The sequence below is a fragment of the Alosa alosa genome, chromosome 5 (assembly GCF_017589495.1).
Source record: "Alosa alosa isolate M-15738 ecotype Scorff River chromosome 5, AALO_Geno_1.1, whole genome shotgun sequence".
In the NCBI taxonomy this organism is placed as follows: domain Eukaryota; kingdom Metazoa; phylum Chordata; class Actinopteri; order Clupeiformes; family Clupeidae; genus Alosa; species Alosa alosa.
Window position 1 is genome coordinate 4020549 of NC_063193.1, and position 26490 is coordinate 4047038.

Sequence of the window (26490 nt, forward strand, 5' to 3'; positions counted from 1 at the left end):
CATGGTCACGGTTGTCAATTAGGCAAAAAAAATGTGTGAATATGATTATCTAAACTGAGGTTTGTTTCATATACTGTATTGAAATGAAAAAAGAATAGTCTACATTTCAGTCAAACACAGCAGCCAAATACAACATAAAAATACATTTTTATAGACTTTATAGATCTTTCACAGATTTTATTGTTATATCTGATTGTTTTCATGGAGCTGTAGCCTTGTTGAGGTAAGACAATACCAAAATAAAAGTGCTTAAGAAACTCTTGGCCTTTTCTTATATAGCCTAGCCTACCCTACAAGAATAAAATAGGTCTACAAATCAAAACTCTCTGGGCTTATTTTGTTCCAAAAGTAGACCTAATGCAGAAACCTATAATGCCACAAGTCTGAGTGAATATTAACAAAATCATTGGCTAATAATTTGTGCATCGTTTTAGCAGCCAGGGCCAAATTATTATTTAACATTAAGGAAATCCCTTCATCAAAGGTAAGGCTACTCTACAGACTATCGTTGCTGTTTAGGAATGCTATAAGTGTTTAATTTCGCGCTGGATTTCGAAAAACAAAAGCCGACCGAGTGCAAGTTGTCACATCCTTAAGTTGCAGTAGATGTATGGGTAATGAGGTCATTTGACAACTTTAGGCAATGAATGTAACCAAAAACGAACTGCATTACCCACAATTCCGTACCACATATCGTTTCAAAACCGGAAGTGGGACGGACGCGCTGCTTGGAACGTAAATGAGAGTCTGAGCGAGCAGAAAATGTTGTTAGTAAATCGATATAACGACCGGTTCATTTCAGTTTTTTTCCGATACGGGGCGTATCGATGTAGCCGTATCTTACACGTTTAAAACGGATACCGATACTATTGTATAAAAAGCGTATAAAAAAAAGCCACTCAACTCTTTCACCAACCACTATAGATATATAAAATGATTAAAATGTGCTACTGTCCAACTATCCATGATTAAAATGTGCTACTGTCCAACAACTTGATCTAACTATACTGTGTAGCCTACATAATCTGATTTTAATATGTACAGATATGTAGGCTATATTTAACATTTAACATTTATTTTCTATTTGGTCTGTTATGAAATCATGCATTGACCCATTTAAGCACAGCTCAGTTTTAAGAAACTTAAATACATGCATGCTTAGCATTTTGTGAAAAGAAATCATTAAGGCTACATTGACAAACTCTTAACCGTGAGCTGGTTTTGTATGGTTTTTCATGTGTTGCGTGAAGAGTGTGTATTCCACCAAGACGAATGGATGTGGAGATGGGCGCAGAGAATAAAATCAGTCGTAATTTGACATTGGTGTGGACACGTCCTTCGGTCCCCACGCAAATCTACGCCCATGGCGAGGAGAGAGGTGGGGCTTGACCTAGTGCCTCCTCCTCGTTGGACCTGTTCTGCAACGGGAACAACCTGAATACCAGAGCTGATTATAAGTGGCAATGTGAAGGAGCTGGTGGCATTGATTTACCTACACCTTGGTACCTATAGATTTTTTCCTTCCAGGACATTTATAGACCAGCTTCTTTGGAACTGTTGTGTTTGTTGCTTTGACCACACATTGCATTTCTCAGCAAATGGTAAGTGATGAGATACACAAAACTTAGCCTACTGCACTAGGTCTATAGGTCACAAATGCTTAAATACAGTAAATAATGCAGTTGTTTTAGCCTAACTCATTGGTTCTCAATACCAATTTCAAGTGTTTGCCTGAAATTGCACAGCACCTGCTTCAGACACTGTAGTTTCTTTGGAAAAGTTATGCACAGGAATTGCACACCAAGTCCGAAGCATTTCTGTTTTTCTTATTCTACATTTCACCTTCGATCTCATCCTCATTTAATGCATTTCGGTAAAGGAAAGAAAGAAATTGGCAGATTCGCGGTGTGCGGTTCAGAGTCCTGAACATCTCCAGTTAAAAATACATAACTAGCGCTGCGCAAAAATAGGTGCTGTTCCTCTGCGAACATGCGAATACACACAAAATGTTTCCTCATATCTCTGAGTCCAGTTGAACCAGTTTAATTTCTCCGTTGCTGAGATAGTTTTGCATATCTTTTTGGGGCTGAGTTTTGCATGTATGTTGCCAATTCAGTTGGAGTGCCTGACGCTATGTGAAGTAGTAGTCAGGGGGCCAAAACTGATATTAAAACTTTGTCGGACACTTTTTGGTACAAGCATACAACCTATCCAGTATTAATATTTAACCCCTCACATTAATAATCACATTAATAATCCTTAATAATTCCTTACATTAATAATGAAATAGGTAGAACTATTTCTGCCCACCTGAACCTCATAAGAGCCAAGCGTAGTTAGCCAAGCCTAGCCAAGACTTCAAAACTCACCAATTCCATTACACAAAGCAGTGGCGTAGCCATGGGGGTAAATTTGCGTGGGGACCAAAGGACGTGTCCACACCAATATCAAATTACGACTGAAATGTCCCCACCAATATTCAGTGCTGCGGATCATCTCGTACAGATCTTGTAATGTGCAGTAGCCTATAAGGGTAAATCGCGCAGATTTGAAGTTACCTATAATAACTACCAGTGAGCCGCAGTCTCCTGCGCAGCATTGCGCAGCGGTTCAGCTTCACTTCGGCATATGAAGTGCGTCCAAATTCACCCATTCTTCTCTGTTGAACTCCTCGACAAGTAGGCTACTCATCACACATGTGTCACACGAAAGAGCCTTTTCTCAGCTTTTAAACGGTGCTAGATAGCCACTATTTGCTGTGATAAACAGTTCGCGAGAAAAATAAGAGATGTAATAATTATTCTCTGCGCCCATCTCCACATCCATTCGTCTTGGTGGAATACACACTCTTCACGCAACACATGAAAAACCATATATCAGAATAAACAGCAGACCTTACCAAACACAAAGGTGTAATGCATTCCCGTGTATAGTTAGCTGTTCCAGAGTAATCCGGTTTTGAAATAAATTGTAGCAAAATTCAACATGGTCTTTCGGTTTTAAACATTTCTTAAAACTGAACTGCTTACATCACCTAGATATCTGTAAATATTAGAATCAGATAATATACATGCAGCTCACGGTTAAGAGGTTGTCAATGTAGCCTTAATGATTTCTTTTCACAAAATGCTAAGCATGCACGTAGCCTATTTAAGTTTCTTAAAACTGAGCTGTGCTTAAATGGGTCAACGCATGATTTCATAACAGACCAAATAGAAAATAAATGTTAAATGTACATATTAAAATCAGATTATGTAGGCTACACAGTATAGTTAGATCAAGCTGGACAGTGCACATTTTAATCATTTTATATATCTATAGTGGCTGGTGGCCCTTGGGCGTAGCCATGGATACTTTGCCTTTGTATTGTTGTTGTATTGTATGTCGCTTTTGTCTGCTAAATAACATAACCATATCTGCCCGGGTGTGCCTGTGATATCCAATCGTCGGTCTGGCACACCTACAATATTTTCGGCTTTCACATTCTAACCTGTTGTAGTGTCAACAAAACAACCGTAATAGCTCATCATAACAAGCCAAACATGAATGGCTAACCTTGGACACTCCTTAGGCTACATGCATGGTTAACTGTTTTGTTGTCTCTAGAAAGTCTGGCTGTCTTGCACAGTACAGCGGCGGTTCTAGGATTTTTCTGAGACAGGGGCCACAAAGGGGCCACATCATACGCTGAGGGGCCAAGAACCGGTCAACATCCATGCACGGAAAATCCTTTGTTCAGTGTGGCAGTGGTGTAGTCTACGTTATATGCAGGACTATGCAGTATACCCACTTAAAAAGCATCACCATGTCAGTATACCCACTTAAAATAGGCAAGGATAGGTATTAACATTTGGGGTTGATCACAGTATACCCACTACAGCTAACTAGACTACACCACAGCAGTAAGGTGCATTTCACCAGTCTCACCTTGTTCAAATACTTTTGCTAAAAAACTAAAAAGCCGATATAAATCTTAACAAATGTCCCATTTATTTATAATGTGCATTGAAAACACAATATATAAAACTAAAATATAATAGACACTTCAGCGGAAATGCATTGATATTTTAACAGAAATCATACATCATATTTGTTCAATCACATTCATTTTGGAAGTCTATACCTACACCAGATGTTTTTCTCAGTCTGACCTATTGGTACAACCTGAAACACAGGGATAATTAACCATTTTCCTTGACGATGTTAGGGACTTACTTCAGTGCCTAATGCTTTCTAATGAGGCGAGTATCTCCAATATGGCGACTTCCAGATCTGATGACACGCCATGCAAACCCCTAATACCAGAGCCCGTCTACGGAGAGCCTCCCCACTCTCTATTAATTCCATACATACCGAATTTGGCTGCAGTTCACCAGAGTTCACCTAGATGGCGATCGCAGGCGAGGCCAAAATATGGGGTCCTATGGAGCTACATGGCTAAATGTATTGTTTTCACCTATTTAACGACTGAAACCCTCAGATTTTATTTTATTTTTCGCAAAATGGATATGGATTATCAATCAAAAGTGAAATAATCCGGGAGTCATGTCCTTTCGTTTTCTTACAGGTTGGGTCATTGTTGCTCATGACACGCTAGCATTGTGCTAATGAATGACATCATTGACACGTTTGAAAGGCTTTTTAGAGCAATTAAGTGACTTTAAAAAATATAATACTCAACCAAGTGTATTTTATTTGCCTCCCCTTTTGAATACAATATTCAAGTTACTTGAAAAAACAATATAACCCGAGAAAAGTGGATTTTGAGGGGTACAGCTCCATAGACCTCCATTCATTCTGGACTCGCCTGCGAGCGCCCTCATGTGGAACCAAAGAAGGAACTGCAACCAGTTCAGAACCGGAAGTTTTCTGAGAGTGGAAGTTCTCCCCTTATTAGACATTCCCTGCTGATACTTTTCTGGTTAGCCAAATGTATTCTTTCTTTTATGCACAGACCTAAGCAGTTCACTGTGTGCTTTAGCTTTCAGCCCATGAGTGTTAGCTTTCATTTGATACCTTTATTATGTATATGGTCCTTGGTGGTTGTGGAGATATTCAACATTTATTGTTGGCATGTAGTGTTGAGCAGGAAACCAAAAGATTGGCCTGAAATTGCTTATACAAGTCACAAAAAAAATCACCTTGACAACCACCCTAATATCTTACCTATGGGTGTCTTCTACCAAAAAAAAAAAAAAAAATAGGGTGACAGCTTGTACCAAAACATGTCTAAAAAAGTCTTAACGGAAGCCCTTTTCAGAATTGGCCCCCTGACTAAAAAAGCTCCAAAATGAATTTCATCAAGCCAGTACCTTTCCGGAAATGTTGCCATCTTTGCTGCCATCTTTAGGGGAATGTCGGTAGGAGTCGATTGCCAAGTGTGCTCTGGAAATTCACAATTTCGTCGCCGTTAAAAAAAAAAAAAAAACATAGTCCAGTATTTCTTTTGAAATTGAAATGAAGTTGTATGGACTGGACTATGTTTTTTTTTTTTTTTTTTTTAACGGCGAATTAAATTGTTAATTTCCAGAGCACACTTGGCAATCGAGATGGCAACATTTCCGGAAAGGTACTGGCTTGATGAAATTCATTCTGGACTCTATCTGACCACATAAAGACCTCGGGATACTTCGGTTTGGCTTTAGGGACCCTCTACTCACTACCACGTAAGTGCAATCTCTAAAGATCATTTTGACTTAATTTAAGAAGGCTTTAACTTATTTTAATGAGTCTTATCAAGACACATTTGCTCAACGCACTGGCAGCCAAATTTGTTTGTTTTTAGGACAAGTTTACTTAACACACTGATAGACAAATGTGCTTGTTTTCAGGATGCGACATCTTAAAATAAGTGAAACTCTTTTAAATTAAGTAAAATGAATTTACGAGAAAGCATACGTTTCATTCTACTGAAAACAATACCAACTAGAATTTTTGCCAACATTGCTGGCCCAACTATTGTAGTTGTGTAATAATTGTAAACATAACAGCCTTTGTGAGTGTTTTACTGGAGTTTTCACTTTATAATAAGGTGCCATAATAAATAGCAAACTAGGCATTACCTAATCCTTTGTTAATATTTGGAAATTGTTACTAAAATATATATTTGGCACAAGATAATAGTTACACCATAGTAACTGGTGTAAGAAATGCAATGAAATTGTGTTTGTAAAGATGTAAAGTGCATATTGGACATTGGGGAGGGATTATTGAGGGATTGGGGAGGTGGGTTGTGGCTTAGGCTGTGTAGAGATTGTGTGTGTATGGCAAGCCGATTGAGCATTTATTCAGATATCTTGATATCAGGCATAATTGTCAGGTACATGCAAGCCATTTCTGTCCACTAGTTAACCAGTGAGCCATTTCTGTGTGAACTAGTTAACTAGTGACAGCCAAAATGCCCACTAGTTAACTAGTAAGACCCAAATTCTCTCTAGTTAACTAGTTCATATGTTTCATATCTTACTAGTTAACTAGTAATGCTCAGCATGTTCACTAGTTAAGTAGTGGACATTGAAATGCTTCTATAAATGCTCTATTAAAGACTTCTATATTTTACTATGCATACCAGTCAGCTAGTTGAAGGAGTGTGCACATGTTTACTAGTGAAGGCAAAACTCCTCACTAGTTAAAGCAACACCAATGAGTTTTTTGTACCTTAAAATAATGTTTCCAAAATCGTTTCAGTGGTTCATCAACTCGTAACAGGGTGAAAGGCACTTCCTGCATTCGCTTTGTGGCCCTCTATCGGCGATAACCGCACTATGTAAGTTTGCCGGATCGGGTAGCGGATCTGTAGTTCGATGGAATGAGACATGAGAAACTACAAAGTTGACTTGCATCTGATGTTGTAATACATTGTACTTTCATAAAATCATGCAACATATTCTACCTTGTCTGTGGACATTGTTATTTGCAAAGCTGGTGCTGGATGAGCAAATGCGTGCGACAGAGGAAAAGTTCTTTGGTGTTGCTTTAACTAGTTGGAGTAGGTCAATGTCACTAGTTAACTAGTGAACCATAAATGGCTTACTAGCTAGCTAGGTGATGGCAGCAGGCTCAGTGGTATAGTTGATGCATCCTTTGTCCAAACTAGTTAACTAGTGAGGTCATAAATGTATACTAGTAAACTAGTTCAAGCCTAAATTCACACTAGTCAGCTAGTGGCGCAGAATTAAAATTAGGAGGCGGAGAACTCTGGAAATTGAGGCTTTCTATTGGCTCCCTATGTCCATATAGAACATGACAACCAATCACAGTGCAGAATTTCACAAAATCCCACCCACAACATTTGCATGTGGCACACAAGTTAACATGCTGGCCAAAGGAAATTTAACTAGTAAACTAGTGGCTTCAATGTGACACTTACATGTAAACTAGTGAAGGCAGAACTGCTCACTAGTTAACTAGTGAAGACACAAATGCCCACTAGTTAACTAGTGAGGTCTAAAAAGTGTCACTAGTTTACTAGTGTGCACCAAAACACCCACTAGTGAATTAGTGATGGCAATTTCCATTAAACTAGTTAACTAGTGAGGTGCAAAAAGTGTCACTAGTTTACTAGTGTGCTCAAAAACGCCCACTAGTTAACTAGTGAAGGCCATTTCAGCCCCACTAGTTAACTAGTGAGATGCCAAAATGGTCACTTGTTAACATGTAAAGGCAAAAATACCCTCTAGTTTACTAGTGAGGGTGTTGTGGGCCTTGCTAATTAACTAATAGCATGTATATTTTGTTCACTAGTTAACTAGTTACACCTAAAAGAGAAACAAGCTGACTGTTTTTGTCCACTAGTTAACTAGTGGAACAATTGAAGTCTCACTAGTTTGCATGTGTGGCAGTGAAGCAGCTCGCTAGTTAACTAGTGCGCACAAGACACACTGCAAAAACTGCTTATCTAACAAAATCTAACTAAGTGTTATTAATCTTATATCAAGATAAAAAAAAACTAGTTGGTATTGTTTTCAGTATGAAGAGACTTACCTAGCTCTTTCTTGTCAAATCATTTGACTTAATTTAAAAAATGTTTGACTTATTTTAAGACATCTCATCTTGAAAACAAGCAAATTTGTCTGCCAGTGCGTTAAGCAAATTTGTCCTAAAAACAAGCAAATTTGTCTGCCAGTGTGTTGAGTAAATTTGTCTTGATAAGACTCCTTAAAATAAATTAAAGTCTTCTTAAATTAAGTCAAAATGATCTTTTGAGAGGGCGCTAGGTAAGTCTTTTCATACTAAAAATAATACCAAATAGATTTTTTAATCTTAATATAAGATTAATAACACTTGGTTAGAATTCATTTTTTTGCAGTGTAGAGGGCATTTTGAGCCTTACATGTTAGCTAGTGAGGACAACACTGTCCATAGTGAACTAACAGGAGAAAAATGCCCCTCACACTAGTAAACTAGTGGAATTTGAATAAATACACAAACAGCTGGCATTTTGTGCCACTAGTTAACTAGTGGAACGTAACAATGGCCACTAGTTAACTAGTGCGCAATGTCGCACACTTGCATGCAAATCAAGAAGGCGGAACAAGGATTTTGATTGGTCCATTTAAGCTAGTGACACTTTTTAGACCTCACTAGTTAACTAGTGGGCATTTGTGTCTTCACTAGTTAACTAGTGAGCAGTTTTGCCTTCACTAGTTGACATGTAAGTGTCACAATGAAGCCACTAGTTTACTAGCTAAAGTTCCTTTGGCCAGCATGTTAACTTGTGTGCCACATGCAAATGTTGTGGGTGGTATTTTGTGTAATTCTGTGCTGTGATTGGTTGTCATGTTCTATTTGGACATAGGGAGCCAATAAAATGCCTCAATTTCCAGAATTCACCGCCTCCTAATTTGAATTCTGCGCCACTAGTTGACTAGTATGAATTTTGTCTTCAACTAATTGACTGGTATACATTTATGACCTAGTTTGGACAAAGGATGCATCAACTAGTTAACTAGTGAGCCTGCTGCCGTCACCTAGCTAGCTAGTAAGCCATTTATGTTCACTAGTTAACTAGTGACATTGACCTACTCCAACTAGTTAACTAGTGAGTTATGCCTTCACTAGTAAACTTGTGCACATTTTTTGCTGTCACTAGTTAACTAGTTTGGCCCAAAAGCCTTGATCTAGCTATCTAGTATGCATTTTTGCCCTCACTAGTTAACTAGTGGACATATCTGCCTCTCACTAGTTAACTAGTGAAGCAAAAAATGTGTTCACTAGTTAACTAGTGAGCATTTTGGCTCCCACTAGTTAACTAGTGTGCATATCTTGGCCCTCACTAGTTAACTAGTTCACATAAACATAGCTCACTAGTTAACTAGTTGACAAAAATGGCTTACATGTACATGACAATTATGTTTGATATCAAGATATCAGAATAAATGTTCACATTAGGCTCGCCATATGTGTGAGTGTTGGGGGTGGTGGGTGTTTGGATTGTGGGGGCAATAGACAGAAAACTATTAATTTGCCAAATAGATATTTCAGTAACAATTTACAAATTTTAACAAAGGGTTAGGTGATGACTAGTTTGCTATTATTATGGCATCTTATTATAAAGTGTTACCCATGTTTTTTTTACCCATGTTTTTTGTTGATGTATGTTTATTATGTTGATATTATTATGTTTTTTTTTCTAGGGACCTTGACTTAGGCTACTCCATGATGTTGACATCTCATAAAAAACTATTACAGTTTTTCACAATTTCTAAAACACTAAACTCCATTCTCTGAACCAAATTCTCAGTTGCCTGAACATATTTCTCGATCACCCTTTTGGCAAAACCTTAAACGGTTTTCACATATGAAACACAATTTGCAGATCTCAGACTCTTTTTGCAAAACTCTAAAGACATTCTCATGCAATAAAACACATTTTGCATTGTGATGCACATGTGATGCATAATAATAACCAGTGGCAAAGGTCAACACAAACAAAGCACAAATGCTATACGTTACAGTTTTTCCACAATGGCTAAAACACTAAACTCCATTCTCTGAACCAAACTCTTGCTTGAACACATTTCTTGAATCGGTTTCAACATTCACTCAAGATTAAATCCAGTAAACATAAAGTATTTAGAATGGGGGTTTATGTGCAGTTTTGAGAAAAGGGTGGAAGGTTTCAAATTGTGAAAACCTGTATACAGGAAAAGACAGGCATATCAATACTGTAAATGAGAAGTAGATTGCAGTCTACAGCCTACAATGTACTCTGAATGCCTCACTGATTCTGTTCATTGTTGATATGAACCTGCACTGTTCAGCAACATGTTTACACTCTAAAATATTGGTTGTGTCACATCATTTGAAACAAGTGTGATCAATTTTGAGTTGTTGTGTTTAATGCGTGTTTCTTTGTGTTTACCTTTTGCCACTTGTGGTTACCAAAAAAAGGTTTTGCCAAAAGGGGAATCGATTCAAGAAATGTGTTCAGGCAACTGAGAATTTGGTTCAGAGAATGGTGTTTAGTGTTTTAGCAATTGTGAAAAACTGTAAAATAGATAAACAAACCAAATGAAAACAAAATGTGGTAAAGGTCATAATACAAATGGAAGACACATGTACAAAAATAAAATAATAGAAGTAAAATTAACTAAAATAAAATAAACAGATAAAAACAGAAAATTGAGATAAATGGGTGAAAGGTGGAACTTGACAAGGGCTAATAGGTGGCATCAGCCTGAGCTAAAAGTGGAGGGCTGTAAGGAGTAAGGAGAAGACCTGAGTGTCATGGGGCTGAGCAGTATACAATCTTTAAAGATTTAAGTGTTTCATGGGAAGAACTTAAAAATGGTATAATGAGCCAATGTATAATGTGTTTACTGATTTTTTTTTAGCTTTCCTTATAGCCTCTCTTGTTTATGTACTATATTTATATACTATATTTCTCCAGCTTGAATTTAGTTTTACCTGACTTCAGCATTTTGTGTGAATGATTTATTCTATGTAATTTTGCATTACAGTTGGCAATGACTTCTACGACCACTGACGTCAAGAAAGTGCTTTTCTTCATCGTTTTTGCTGCTTGTGGACTGATAACTATGCCGCTGTTTTTATACTACATTGGCAATCAGTCATCCACAGTCTGTCCAAATTATTTCACAAAGGTACCTAATGTGACTGTGGCAAAGCCAGAGAAACCCATTCTTTTGATCTGGTTGTGGCCGCAGGGTGTCAAATTTGACTTCAAAGACTGCAAGACCTATTTCAACATAGACAGCTGCGTTCTCACAGATGATCGCTCCCTGTACCGTGCTGCAGATGGAGTTGTCTTCTATCATAAGACCATCGCATGGGATCTCAACAATCTTCCTAAGGATCCACGACCAGCATTCCAAAAGTGGATCTGGTACAATGTTGAATCTCCAACCAACACTGCCAGAAAAGCTGGATTGGATGGATTGTTCAATCTCACTTTGACCTACAGACGAGATTTAGACATTACTACTCGCTATGAACTGAGCATTGTGAGAAGTCAGGAACAATTTGTGCTTCCACAGAAAAAACAAATTGTTTGCTGGATTGCAAGCAATAACATTCCAGGGACCGGTGCATCAACCCGACTGAACTATTACCATGAACTAAAGAAGCATATTGATGTGAAAGTATATGGTCAAGCTGTCTCAGGGGCAACTTTTCTAAGGTATGAAGACTATTACTCTACCATTGCTAGCTGCAAATTTTACCTGGCCTTTGAGAACTCTATTCATGAGGACTACATCACAGAAAAGTTAAATGGACCAATGGTCAGTGGGACTGTGCCAGTAGTTTTAGGTGCGTCCAGGGAGAACTGTGAACAGTTTATTCCCGCAGACTCGTTCATCCATGTGGATGACTTCCCTAATCCAAAAGCTTTGGCTGAGTACCTGCATCAGTTGAATCAGAACAAAGACATGTATATGCGTTACTTTGCATGGAGGAAATACTTCAGAGCTACACCTCATCTTCTAACAACACACAATGAATTTACACAGCCCATCTGCACTGCCTGTGCCCATATTGCTGAAGACAACACCTATAATGTGGTCCATGATCTGTTCTGGTGGTTCCATAAAAATATTGCTGGGCACCAGTGGAAATGAGATGGTAAGATCTCTAAAAGCTCTTAGCAGATGCATAAAAAAACAGTTAAAGGACGAAACTTTGATTTTTGTCTTTTAGTCTTTCAGAGTCCTCGCCAGCTTCAATTTTACATGACCTGAATGTATTTAATGCAAAAAGTTAAGATGATATAATATGAAGTACAAATCATAAAAGTGTTTCTCCATATCTCCCTCTAGTATGGGCTTTAGTTAGTTTGCTCTCTGTAAAGACTCATCACACATCATTGGGGTTCCTTCAAATGCTGGTCACCTGTACATCTCTTCAGTTATTGCTTTAAATGCTGTTACACAACAGTAAGTTTACAGCTAGAAGTCACTCTGACGTGACCGTTCTATTAATTGAAAATGAGAGAGCAGCGAATTCATACGGTCACATTTAGTCACATTATTGAGTGACCAAATGGAATAGGGTAAATGTTAATTTTAGCATGTGATGTATAGATAAGCAAGTATGCTATACAAATGGTTTCCTCCGACCTCCTTCCCTGTGCTGGGCAAAACAACAATGGATAGCCTATATCCCTCTGACCTAGATGACTTAACATATCTATGAATGATATTTTAGCTTTGCTGATTAAGCTTACATAATCTCTGAATGTCTTTAAGACAGAGCTAGCCTGTCCCTCCTCCTCAGATTTATGACTTGATTGATGAAACCATAACAGTCCTGTTTTAATGGACAAAAATGCAGGCACTATTAGTAACATTGTCAGAGTATTCATTAAATTGACAACTTAAGACAGTATAAGCCAGATTAAGATGCTTGAAGATGATTATTGGAAAACATACGTCTTTTGGAGCATTTACTAGCCTATGAGGTCATCCACAGTAGGCTAAGCTCAGGTTGTCCCACACTGCACAGTGGGGACCAAAGCAAAGCCCTAGATACATACGCACATGAAAGGTGTTCAAGTTCTGTGCCTAGATTCTCTTAAACATTAAATAACAAAGTTTTCTTGTGTGTGTGTGTGTTGTTATGATTAGTCTTACATCATCCCTTTTATTTTGTACTATTATTTGTAAACATGTTTGTAATGTCTGTGCCAAGTTACGGGTACACTGGCGAGTCTCACTGCTCCATCAGGCATCATGTTTTTGTTTTGTTTGTTTTCACCCCCATTATGTTAATTTGTTAGTGTAAAGTGTATTGAGGCCATGTTGCATGGTGATAGTGCACCATAAACAATACATTGATTGATTGGTGGTTGCATTCAAGAACAGTCATTAAGTGACATAAGGAAAAGGAGAAAAGGGGAAATTGTTGTTGCTTTTATTTGAATTGCCAGACTTCATAAGCCAAGTAGAGTATAAAAATCAACAGACATTTTACTGTATAGCTGACATTTATAAAATAACAACAGGTAGAACTGACCAGGCTACATCAATAAGTGTTGCTTCAGGGAAGTTGCACTTGTAAACATTTTTTGTCTGCAGCACTATTCAAGTAACCAAAAGGAATACTGATATGCAAGTGACATGGTGTCCACTACCGTATCGTACTCTGATTAAAAAAAGTTTAAGCTTGCAACATTCTGCTATTAAAGGATGCACAGCACAGATCTATGGCACTGGGAAGGCAAGTAGACTTGCTCTTATTTGACAAAAACACAACAGACAAGTGACTGCAGTCTCTTTTAGTACAAATGCAATTGAGCAATTCAGGAGAGTTGACTTCTCAGTCACTTCAGCCCATCACTATAACTCTCACTAAGCACACAGTGGATAAGATGATATTAAATACATTCAATATTGCGCTCACATAACAATACGTACAAACAGCTCAATACAGCAATTTGTGGTGGATTCTATGACAATATGGTTTCATGTGTTAGTTTAATATGGCAGGCATCCGAAGCAGATATGTTACAAAGCCTTCTCACCAAGTCCATGTCAAAATTAGTATATTGATTAACATACTGTACTGCCACCAATATTGAAATAGCACTGCATTGTAATCTTGTTTTCATTAACAAGAAATGAAATTGGTTTCTGCCTCCCATCGAGGCAATGAATAACACCATGGAATTGATGTCTTTGAATCAATACATCCTAATGTGAGCCAGTTACACCATTCACTGATTCACATTTTTCCATCACTCTCTGCAAGGAAAGAGAACAGACAATGTTAAAAAGACAATGTGTACAGAGGATACATGATATATTAACATATTCATAATGAAATGTATTTTTAAATTTACAATGATTTCACCATGCTTTGAAATGTTAATGACTGTGAGTAAGACATCATTCACCATCAGTGTGAGACATACCATTGGATGAATTATGTTTCTTTTGACTAGAGACCACAGCTGTGGGACTTAACCCTAAGAGGACAAGACAGATCGTTAGGCTAAATATCTTGACTTCACATGCAATTTCAACAAACCTGAAGCATTTTCTTGAAAAATGGAGCATAGCATTAGTTCAGGCAGGCCACGGAGTCATGCCCACCAACTTGGCTAACTGCTCAGCTGACTACACAGCTGATTGATCAGCTGATCACTCGCTCTTATATTGGTGGACATCATTCAGGGCTTTTAAGCTGCTGTAGCCTGCCTCCTCCCAGAACAGAGCCATACCGACAAATGAAACATTATGCATTACCAATAGCAATCAACCTTCTTGACAAAGTGGTCCTGACTGAAAGTAGGTCTACATATAGGTGGGAAGTACGAATGGGTTCAAAGCCATGATAACTTGTCTGGTGGCAACTCAATTCAATTAAATTCAATAAGCTTTATTGGCAGTAGCAAACTCTCCATTGTAACCTATTCTGCTTATTTGCATGTGCTTATAATAAACACCCTTGTAGTGGTTTACTTTTACTTGGCTCTGTTTGCTAATATTTTCTATATTCCAGGTGTCTCTTTACCTGTTAAATCTATCGAATCATTACATATTCTGTTATCGTCACACTCTTTTTAAAATGCTTGGACCCAGAGGACTACTGTTGGTGATTCTAATTGTTTTTGATTGTAAAGAGTTCCACTGATGTTGTTGTATACCTGGATACGGATCATACTGGCCAGGCATTAGAGTGTAGCCCATGCCCAGGTGAGTGTGATGGTGGGTGTGGAGATGCTGAGAGTAAGGGACCGGCTCCCTCTCCTGCTCCAGGTCCCGCTCACGCTCAGGAGATCCCCTCTCACCAGGCTGCACATGGGACAAACACAACGCACATGAACAAGAGAGAGAAACAAACCATATGCCTTGAGACTCCATGCTAAGCATGTGATGCTGAGGAAATATGCAAAGGTAAAATATCAAGTGTATTCAAATGACTGTGACTGTATGGCATATGCAATCATTTCTTAACTTTCAGCATAAGGCCGCTGTCTGTTTCCCAGGACTAATCAGGACCCAAGGAAGCTGCAGAGAACTTTCACCTCTGCTGTCATCAGTCCCACTGGTAGAGTGATTATGTGTGGAGTAGCACACGACTGGTAGCTGTGTGCAGTGGGAGTACAGTACACTGCCCACATGCACCCAGTTGGCAAAATGAATCAATGGTAATCAAGGAAATCAATTATCAACAAAACTGACAATGACATCAGGAAGTCAACAGAAATAATACATGTCTGCTTATCATTGGGGAAGTTAACTGGTCTGGTCCATTGGAAACTAATGGTATTCTTACCCAATACCCAACCCAGAATCACTTCTCAAAGATAGTAGGAAGAAGTTAAAATGATCGTAAAGAGGCAAATACATTTAATTTAAACAGCAACTAAAACACTGAATTTCTTAGATTGAAAAATATTTTAAAATAGGTCTCACTGTTTTATAATTATGTTTGCTAGAGTATACATACTGTATATCTACAAACTGGAATTGTATGTAGAACCCTCGATTTGAACTTGAAATGGACACCTCTCTATTTAAATTCAGGGAAATCACCTGGACAATGGTGACACATACCACAGGGGATTTGCCATGGTATGGCATGTTATGATGCTGACGCAGCTCCAGGGTGGTTGAGTCACTGGGAGGCTTGCTGTTCATGCTGCTGTTATTAGACTGTGATAAATCGGCCTCCTCTCTGCCCGCAGTCTTCCCATAGAGAGGGTAGTGAAAACCTATTGGAGGAGACACACACAGATGCTGAAAATAACCATCTACTCGCCCAACTTCATTCTAATACATTAGGTCAACGGGATGGTTACATTATTGTATTATGGCCAACAAAACACTGACATACTGTAGGTGGACTGAACAAATTGTGGTCTCCCCAGCTAATTAGCATCACCTGACCAGGCATGTCAAGTCTGCTCAAAATAAATTGCTTCATAGGTTGCTTTTGCCATAACACTAAGAGACATGGATTGTTTGCCCCAGAATACATTGTCTGCATTGGATTTATCACAAAAATGAGTCAGGATGCCAGCCCGACTGTTATATCATGTTTATCATATTTATCTGCATCATATATCAACTTAAATCCACACAACTGAGTGCAGAAAGGAACGTGTTGATGGTGCACCATCAAAATCTTTTTTTTGTCCTGCACCTGCCAGAAGGAGGGATGTGCACAAAATAACTTTTTGTTGAACGCACCATCAAAATCCAACATGAAAGCAATGAGTTACCACACAATTTCTTCCTCCCAAATGTTTGAAAGCAACAAAGACCATACAAAGCTCACTGAGAGATTTGTTTCTACAGAACCCCAAACAAATCTACTAATTGGCCATCTGGAATATGTAGACATGTTCGAGCCCCTATAAATAACCCTCTCAGGCACACAAGTCACAGATGTACTAACCTTAAAGGAACACACCAACATTTTGGGAAATTAGCTTATTCACTGTCTCTGCCAGAGTTGGATAAGATGACACATACCCTTCTCATCTCCATGCGTGCAGTAACTCAGTCTGACGCACCCATGTAATAGAGACGAGAAGGTATATATCATCTTCACTAACTCTGGGGGAGATGGTGAATAATAATAATGTTGGCGTGTTCCTTTAATAAATAAATGTTAAATTCAATTTAAAAATATAATGCTATTAGAACATATTCAGCGTTTATGGTTGTCTTGACTTAACTTTACACATTTTAGACCTTTAAAATCATGCAGTTAAGATGTTTTAATTCAATTTCAAAGTCTTGTGCTACCATATTGACATACATGGTCTTACCTGCGTAGCTTGATACTAGTGCTGGAGACATGACCCTGTAGGCATGGTTACTGGGATCACACAGGTGCAGGTAAGGGTAGGAGTGCTGGTACTGGACGTATGATTGCTGCGGGCTCAAAGCAGAGGCCTCAGATCCCAGAGTCGTACTCTTCAACTCCTCGGTCACTTCCCCCGACGCGTCTTGATCATCAGTTTTCTCAGCGTCGTCCTGGTCATTCCCAAGAGCCTCTGGCCTCTTGTTTAACAATTCCGCTCCCATCTTACTGCCTGACTCCAGAGGCGCGTCCAGATCTTTAGCCTTGTCTGAATGGAGCTCTGCACAGCCCTTGCTGATCTCCTGATTCAGCAGAGTGGCATATTTGGCAGGGTAGGGCCTGGCCCAGCAGAGAGACTCACAATCCTACATCAGGAGGAAAGACTACTATCAAACGTAGGGTATACTCATTTCCTTCTTTGTGGTTGGTGTATATGACACATTTCATGTGTTTATCAAGTGTGACCAGGACACTAATCATCCATTATTGGCGATGATTTTTCTAAAGATGCTTACATCACATGTGTGCAAAATCCAATATAAAAACAGTTATGAATCAGCAATGGGACTGATAAGATTACATGACAAAAATATTGGTGCTTATGATTTCAAACATTTTAGCATGGTAGATTCTCCTCACCATATTAATTATATTCTTCATATATCTCAGCATTGCCATGAATGTCAGCATCAACTAGAGAACACATTATGGCCACTTACATTAACATGTGACACATTTGAGTCCACTGGGATCTGCTCAGTCAACTCTTTGCCAGATCTGAGCTCCTCAGGCTCTAGCCTCTGGTCTTTCATCATTGTGATGAGGGCAGATTTAACCTGCTGCTTCTCCAGCTCTAGGTAAGGGTGGCCAACCTTGCTGCCACTGCTTTTGACTGTGTTGACACCTTTAGATATCACACCCGTTAATGGCACCTCTCTCACATCCTCTCTCTGCTGTTCTCTGAGCTCCAGCTCCCGCACAGCTTGCGGGCCCTTCTGTTTGTTCTGTTGCATGTCCTCAAACCCGGCCTCCACAGGCGCTCTACTGTGGGAACCGGCTGACAGAGTTAGCAGCTTTTGATCCACTTTGATACTTCGAGAATACTGTCCATAGTATAGCGACTGAGCTAGTGCAGTCTGTGTGTCAGTGATGGCCATCTGAAGCTGTGACTGGGTGCCAGAGGGGCATATGTCCTTTTTCTTAGTGTCGGCTGAGTCTGTGATTTTAAATTCCTCTGCAACCTCCTTCAAATCGTCCTTCTTTGTTTTTCCGTCGTATGCTGCAGAGACCTTAGGAAATGTGGAGGGGTTGGCCTGCCCCGCGTGCACAAACCCCTGAAGACAGTAGGAGTCATAACCATGATATAGGGGGGAGGACTGGGCTTCCTTCAGTGCACCAGGGACAACCCTGGCATTTGCACTGTGGCCAGGGTTTGGCTCTGTAGCAGCGTTTACCTTCAACTTTGTGTTTAAGCGGCCATCTGAACCACCATCATCTGCTGCATCTGAGATGTCTGAGTACGCTGGGCTGTTGGTCTTGCTGGTGGGCCCCTCCCCATTGGCCAGAGTGCTGGAGTCAAGTCTAGAGCAACCTCCAATGGAGGGACTGGGGGCATTGTCAGTGAAGGTGTACACTTTGTCTGCCTCTGCCCTTATGCTTGCCATTCGGCTCTCCTGAGTTTCATTTGGACCATTGGAGACCTCCTGCTTACTCAGATGTTCCTTCAGGAGGCTGATAGAAAAGTCTTTTCCAATGCCTTTTGAGTCCTCCATCTTTACATGTACATGTTCAGACTTTGTACTCCTGATGTCCTTACAATGTCTGTCTTTCAGTCTTTGTTTATCTTTTCTTTTGCCTTCTTTGCAAGTGGCCAGAGTCGAACTTGGCAAATTAGGCTGCAAAATCATGTCCAGTTTTGGTTTGATGGGTTTTAGAGAGAGGCTCTTGGCTTTTGTTAGAGCCACAGTGGGCGATGAATGGTGACAGCTGGCCTCAGCGCTGTTTGCAGAGAACGTTGTTGTAGGAATGGCAATAAGCTTTGGTGGAGCGGGAGGCGTCACGATAAACCTCCCAGCCCTAGCCTTTGATGAGCATTTCTCAGCTTTGCCCATTTCTTTTTTACTCAGGTCATCTACCTCACGCTTGTCAATCACATCCTCCGCCTCCAGCTTTGGCATTTCGACTGAGGAGCTGCGATCTGCAATGAGACAATTCTCTAAAACCACTGTCATGTTGGAGATGATTGGTAGGTTGCTCAAGTCATCTGCGGGGCCTTCTTTGGTCACTGCATGCCTTCGTGATTTAGAGGCCATTATGAGGCCCGGCTCGTTATTCAGCATCATCTTTCTGCCCTTCGAGGGGCCCAGCGCTCCAAGCTTGGGTGGCGAGATTGCTTTCTTCGAGGAAGAGGGGGTGGCCTCAGTGCAGCTGAAAGCCAGGCCTCTCACCGGGCCCCCCTCCTCCTCATCCGTAAGCCGCTCTTCGTTCTCCACCTCAAACTCCTGCTTCCTGTCTGTGTCTAAGTGCGCATGTGACTGATGGTACCGCAAGCCATTGATGTGCTTGTACTTCTTGTTGCAGTTTGGGTGCGGGCAGTCAATCAGCATTGGTGAGGGACACGCTTGGTCAAGGAATACTGGATCAGACTTCCCCTGCGGTGTGGAGGGTGCGCTTCGGGATTTGGCTCGTATCCGTTTCCCGTTCCCATTCTTAATGTCCTCAGTGACTAGTGTCAGATCCAGGTCAGCGGGAGCTTTGATTTTCCTTTTGCCTTGCGACAGTGGACTAGTCTTGAGCTCTTCCTCAGTGTAGTAGGGAGGTGTCCTGCAGTTGCTCAGCAGGTTCAAGCTGCCTCTGCGTCCTTTGCTGCTCATTCCAACCCCGCGTCTCTTGTGGGGCAGTGCTCGGACTTTAGGAAGCACCGGCTCTACGATGGCCTGCTCTGGAATAGCCAGTCGCATGCGCTTGCTGCGGCCACGTCCTCCTTGTGTCTCAGCATCAGTGGTTGGTGAGTCACAGAATCTAAAAATGAAAGCAGGCCGACATTGTGATAGTATTTTATTGACAAAACAACACATATTTCCTTTTGTATTTACTGTGCAGCTTGCAGGTTGCTGAATAGTCGGCTCTCTCTTGTTTATTCAAGTCCAGACAGTAGCAGTTGCAGTGAGTGAACAGTCAAGGTTTTCTGTTGACTGTCATCAATGCCAGATGCAGTTATTCACACAACAAAATTATTTACCTTGGTGGTGCCCAGTCATGTTTCGTACAGTCCAGTAGGGTTCCTACATATGTCCTCTTCCTCCATGTAACGTTAACTACAAGTACACCTATAATTGGAACAGAAATGAGTGCCAGCCACAGCAATGCATGTGCATTTGTTTATTAGGTACAGTGATCTTCCAGCATGACCATTTAGATGCACACAATTCTATAGAACAGAAGTATTTACAAAAAGCCTTATATACATATTACAATCATCAATATGATATACAACTGGCCTCACTGTAAAAAAAGCAACATGTTGATGGCAGAAATTGAAGTGATACCATGCTGTACAGCCATTAGTTGTGTCACATTACACCATGGCAACAATTCTAGACCATCAGAGGACCAGGGTTCACAATTATCAATTATCTTGTCTATGTTTATGCTGGCTATACTGTATTGTGTAAGGACTATGATATGTTACTCATGGGCAATCTCTGTAAAGCGCCATGACACAATGTGTAATGTTTTGGCGCTCTATAAGCAAAATTAAATTGAAATTAAAATTGATATATGCCTGGGATATTTCAAATTAAAGTTTAAATTGTAAAAGACAAATGGATTGTTGGCAGACTGTTTGTATCAGTCCCAAATCTAGGCTTTCCTCTGTGATAGGTTTCCTCTGTGTATGTGTGAGGTGAGTAATAAAATGGTGATTAGAAATTACCATGTGCTTAATTAATATGTATCCAGTGTCTTTGCTTCCCTGAAACAGCAGAGTGGAGGATCCCTTGATAGCTACAACAAGACTAATAAATGTTCTTTCCAAAGTATTGCTTCACTTTCACAGCATTATTAATTGTATACATGTAGGGGTACTCATACAACAAAACAGTTCAGAGTAGCTGAAACTACACTAATTTAAAAATGTTCCATTACAAAACCAGATTTACAGCCATAAAAACTGAACTGCCGTAGCCTACCAGGCAATGGAAAATTCATAAAAAATATATTTTGCTCTAAAGACCATAACCAGCCACATTTTTACATATTTGTAAACACACAGGTGTTTTAGTCTCATCACTGTCTTTGCCTATAAACTGTTGTGGCAGGCATCTTGCTGTGATTTAATTAAGCAATATGACTCGAGTGGGAGTTGGGTTGGTAACGGATATTTCCACGGCTGTAATTCAGCTGTAGCTACGTAGGCCGAAGGCAATTACAGCTATGGGGATATCCTTTACCAACCCCACTAGCACGAGTGTCACATTGCATTTATACATAAGAGCATGAAAAACTATGAATCCATAAGAGTGGAGCTGGGATCAGGACCATGGACAGCATCATTTTGCAATGCCAGCCATCTAAAGGCCTTCAGATGCCTACATGGTTATCATTGAGGTTTGCCACACAACTACTGGATTTGGGCCTCAACTGTATGCAGAGTACATGTTTCTTCTGAGAGAACAAAGTGCATTCAGATCTGCAAGACACGGCCAATTTAATTGATAATGAAGAACTATCATTAAGTTAAAAAAAGACTTGTAACAGCAGTATTTGTTATGCTATGATACTATACAGAGCTCTATTCAGTAAATTGACTTGAACTGAAATACTTTCCTGCTTGGGAAGTCATTGATGGACATACCCCATCCTGCACTTTGGACACATTCAGCAACCTGACTATATCACTACACAGAGCCGGGACACCCCTCACTAGCCATGTAATATTACTGCATTTCCCACAGAGAGGTTCTAGAATATCTGTACACCCCAAAAGCTGACAGTGGTAAGTCATGAAATGTTTGACACTGGACCATAAACTGACTGATGGCTTTGAGTCAGGACCACCCAAAAATCAGGACCAAACATTGTTTGTCACATTTCATCATTCTAACTTCCGTTTCTAGCTTCCAGTGAGGGAGAGTTAAATGAAACTCACCCTCTTCTGTTTCATGCCACACGATGCCCTCCAGATTGACACTGGTGCCCGGCTGGCACGGCCCCATTTGTGCTGCATCGCTGGCCTTCCCTGGCTCCTGAGTGTTGGTTCCAACCGAGCGGGTCCGCACCTGCAACTGCACAGAGTGAAGGGGAAGTAAACAGCTGAATAATGTCAGCAGAGGAGTCACTTGGTACCATGTCAGGGTTAAGGTGGTTTCGAGAGGATAAAAGTATTTTTGAAACAAATGAGTCTGTCCACTTTACTTCAGTGTAATTACCCTACTGGTCAGGGGAGTCTGTTTCCACAGCACATTTCACTGAGTGCATTTACCAAAATATTGACCGATAGTATTTCTCATTTTTTCTCTCATCCTCACTTCTATCATTGTTATGTGACCACATGATAATAATATTCTTCCCTGTAATGATGCTATCCAATTCACTATTACAAAAAAAGTGGCAAACAATGACATGACATCCATCAGCAATTAGCTTCATACATGATAATTCAATAGCTCATGTGTGCCTGTTGCATTCTATAGAATTACAGGTGATATGTTATACAAATGATTTTACTTGAATAACATTGACATTTTCCCTTTTTTAGTAAATGTCACTGGAAGCGAATGCCACCAGTGTGATGTAGGCTTTGTGTTTCTACTCAACACATCATGTAAGGTATGATATGCAATTTCATGTGGGCTTGATAGTGGTGATGCATCATTCATATTCACTGTCACAAAGAATTACATTTAGATGTATTACATTGCATAACCAAAGTCCTAATAATGTTGCAAATCAAGTGCTATTTGTTCTCTGCTCTGTTAACAGCTAAAAGTAAACAATGAAAATAACTCTTAGGAATAAACAGCCATTTCCAAGTCAATTAAGACGTTCATTAAATTTGTTTTAGTGTTAACATAGCACGTATTTTCTCTTGTCTTTGACGAAATGTTTCCACACAACCGTCATATCATTGGCTATTTGATGATTCTCAGTTAATATTGATATAGAAGACTACAGAAGAAATTAGGCTTCTTGGCACCTCTTTATCCCTCTGTCTTGGTCGCACTGCTTTCTCATTGCCATCATCTACACATTGCTGTACCATTAACAAACATTTACTTTGACATTGACAAATCAAAAAAGATAGAAAGGGGTGGTGCAATATGTAAAACAACATAAGAATGGGTCTGATCTGAGTAGCAAAAGGCCTTGGATAAATGAGGGCAAGGAGGTAGAGTTAGCCAGCCATCACCCCACACCAATAAAACAGTAAATAACGTTTGACAACAACCTGCAGAGGAGGCCACACAATGATGCCTTTGTGAAAGAAGGACAGTCTCAGGGAAACGACAGCCAGACACCAATTGGAGGAGCGTCAGGAGTACTATTTAACAATGGAGGAAGGCACTAGGCACTACTTGCAAATATACCTACAATCCATGTTTTTGACTGCACAAAGATAAGATAAATGCAACATGTCTACTTGGACCATTTCATATGAACAGCCTCAGTAAACTTTAGACAGAGAGGCACTGACAGTATTCGTTCATCCACAAAATGATTTAATCTGGTTTAAATCAAATGTATGCAAGCTGAGAGAGTCCACATAATAGCCTATCTCAAATTTATATTAGGCACAAAGAGTCAGACGTTTAAAAAAATAAATATATTTGTAATCACCAATAGGCTACAGTGTCATGTTGGTTGAAAAGATATCTACCTTAAAAAACCGTGTTTTGACAACATGACAGAAAAGGAAATTTCGGACACCTTTGTAAGGATGTTTCTGGCCTACTCCACCCAGCCACTTAAGCTATCGCCACGATGCTTTTCCTCTGTTATTGGGGGTATTTTCATAGATGGCATGGTAATTCAAGCTGACACACCTCCATGGCGACATCGAGGTATCCACAGATCCAACAACCAGCTGACATTTTGACACATTAAATATGGAAAAAATAATTTGTCTACACATACAATAAACAAATGCCGACGAGTATTTGAAAATATCCCACCGTCTCCTTCTTACCGTTTTCTGTGTCCTCGCCGGTGCGTCAATTTCCTCGATCTTGTTCACAACAATAGCGCTGCCCATTATCCGAGCGCCCACTCCCCCTTTGCTGTCTCCCATTTCACTGTCTTCACTGTGACATGGATTCTCCTCACCTTCGACAGCGCAGTCATTCTCAGACGCACGCACTCCACTAAAATCAAGGCTGGCCAGTGCATCACCTTGCTTTTCCTTTCTCGTCCTGACAGTATCCCTCTCCCTCTTCAAAGTCCTGCTATGGTTTTTACCCCTTTTCTCCTCTTTGCCTTTGGCGCAAGAAATGGTTACATCACTTGTGTTTAGCTTGCTGTTCTCCTGGTCCGCTGCCGAATTCATTTCAGTAGCCTCTCCGAGGCGTCCTTGACTTTCCTGTCGTTTACCGATGCATACTTTAGGAATTCCGTACAGCGTGTCAAGTGATAGAATTTTATCCTTCACGTTCGAAGAGTTGCTCCTTTTCACTTTAAATTTCTTCGACTCCTTGCATGCATTTCCCCGGGCTACAGAAGGCGGCTGTGCGGATGGATTCGTAAGGCCATCCAATACTGTGGTCGCACAACTGAAGGCTAAATCCTCACACCGTTTTACGTTGCTTTTTATGCTCAAAACGCGATTCATCTCCAATTTGCGTTGATCTTTCTCCAGATCAGCATCCAAATTTATAATCAGATTTCCGAGACCAATCTCCCAGTCATCGCCACTGTCGTAGGTGTCGACTCCGTTTGCCTTAATACTCTCGTCAACTGATGAAATGACTGACATTCTCGAGATAGGATTTCTGACAGAAAAACGGTGATGAATCCTAAATCAAGTGGGAGGGCGAGAATTAATGAGGTCCAATTGCACCTGGCAAGTGGAACACTATTTTCGGCTATTTGCTGTATCATTATCCTAGAACTAAAGCCTTTGGGGAGGCTGGCGCAATCTAAAGGTTTATTTAGTCATAATTTGGGGATATTTAAATGTCTTCATCTGTTAATCAAGTAGGCTAGGCTACCACCGTGTGTTGCTGCATAGGCCCACTACAATTATTTAATCTATATTAGAATCTATATTAACGGTGTCTCCGTAATATAAACTTGAATAAAAAAAAAAAAAACTTTATATCCCATTTCCCCCCAGACATTTATTTTATTTTGCATCTGTAATATATTCTGAAAATAAACACAATTATTTTGACATGACTTGTGATTGTCATTGTTAATTTATTTGTAGGCCTAGTCTTGTGCAGAATATATAGGCCTACACAAGAAAGCTATTCCATGTAGGGTAGAATCAGGCGATCAGAGAAGCAATTATTCAAACCAGACTCACCAATCCTCACATAAACTGTCTAATAGTTTCAACTGGATATGCAATAAAGCATGCATATTTGACAGCCCCTCTGCCCTAAAAGGCCTTGTATGATAGTTACATATATTGCTGTTGTTTACGTTTTTAATAATATTATAATACTAATACTAATATAGATAATAATATAATATTAAAAGATAATAATGATAATATCATGAGAAATCACTGACAACCTGTCACCTCTGTCTGAGCAAAATCTACTAAAATATCCAAAATGCCTCTAAAATAAAAGAAACACCCCAAATGAATGTGACAATCACCCTCTGTAGTCCTCCACCAGCTCCACTTGGTTTTAAACAGAACAACAAAGGCAGGGCAGCACAATGACTCTTCAATTCCATAACCGTGTCATCTCCTCCAACAGCCTGCGCTCTCGGCCCTCACCACAGCGCTCTCCACGACATCTCTTCTATCTCGCCCTCCCTTTGGCACCGATAGTCATCCATTTAACCATCAGAGTGGCACTACCGTCACTCTCCAGCAGAGGGACACTACGCTCTCCACAGCACCCAGCCCTCAACTCCAACACACTCACTGGCTTGACAATCCACTCTGTGTGCCATGGAGAAGCACATCCTAGTCAATGGCAGATTCCTTAACCACGCAGGTAGAGTCCCATTTGGAGTTAATCATAAATTAATAGACGATGCTGGTCT

General features: G+C 40.0%; 2 protein-coding genes across 5 annotated transcripts; one reads left to right on the forward strand and one right to left on the reverse strand.

Annotated features, from left to right (window-relative positions):
• The first annotated feature begins 1466 nt into the window (after window positions 1–1466).
• Window positions 1467–13062, forward strand: LOC125294824 (4-galactosyl-N-acetylglucosaminide 3-alpha-L-fucosyltransferase 9-like). The gene is made up of 2 exons (XM_048243852.1): window positions 1467–1601; window positions 10962–13062. Exons 1-2 carry the CDS (start codon window positions 1599–1601, stop codon window positions 12078–12080), a joined length of 1122 nt encoding a protein of 373 aa, XP_048099809.1. The 5' UTR covers window positions 1467–1598; the 3' UTR covers window positions 12081–13062.
• A 293-nt stretch (window positions 13063–13355) lies between these two features.
• On the reverse strand, window positions 13356–25481 carry znf608 (zinc finger protein 608). 4 transcript variants are annotated; one of them, XM_048243847.1, is made up of 9 exons: window positions 24461–25479; window positions 22424–22559; window positions 20516–20603; window positions 17994–20295; window positions 17240–17639; window positions 15999–16177; window positions 15107–15254; window positions 14372–14425; window positions 13356–14201 (listed from the first exon to the last, which is right to left on the reverse strand). In XM_048243847.1, exons 1-9 carry the CDS (start codon window positions 25241–25243, stop codon window positions 14182–14184), a joined length of 4110 nt encoding a protein of 1369 aa, XP_048099804.1. In that variant the 5' UTR covers window positions 25244–25479; the 3' UTR covers window positions 13356–14181. The 4 variants fall into 4 exon arrangements, with proteins under 4 accessions (XP_048099804.1, XP_048099805.1, XP_048099806.1 ...); XM_048243848.1 differs by having other exon boundaries at window positions 16020–16177; window positions 24461–25478; XM_048243849.1 differs by lacking the exons at window positions 13356–14201; window positions 14372–14425; window positions 15107–15254 and adding an exon at window positions 15417–15573 and having other exon boundaries at window positions 24461–25481.
• Window positions 25482–26490: the final 1009 nt, after the last annotated feature.

Bases quoted from the DNA above. Each gene is read 5' to 3' on its own strand.
- znf608 (XM_048243847.1), bottom strand. From the start codon at position 25,243: ATGTCAGTCATTTCATCAGTTGACGAGAGTATTAAGGCAAACGGAGTC. The intron at 14,426-15,106 runs GTATACAACAAC...TTGTCCTCTTAG, and splicing joins CCAGTATGATCCGTATCCAG to GGTTAAGTCCCACAGCTGTG. The intron at 14,202-14,371 runs GTATGTCTCACA...CTTTCCTTGCAG, and splicing joins GAAACATAATTCATCCAATG to AGAGTGATGGAAAAATGTGA.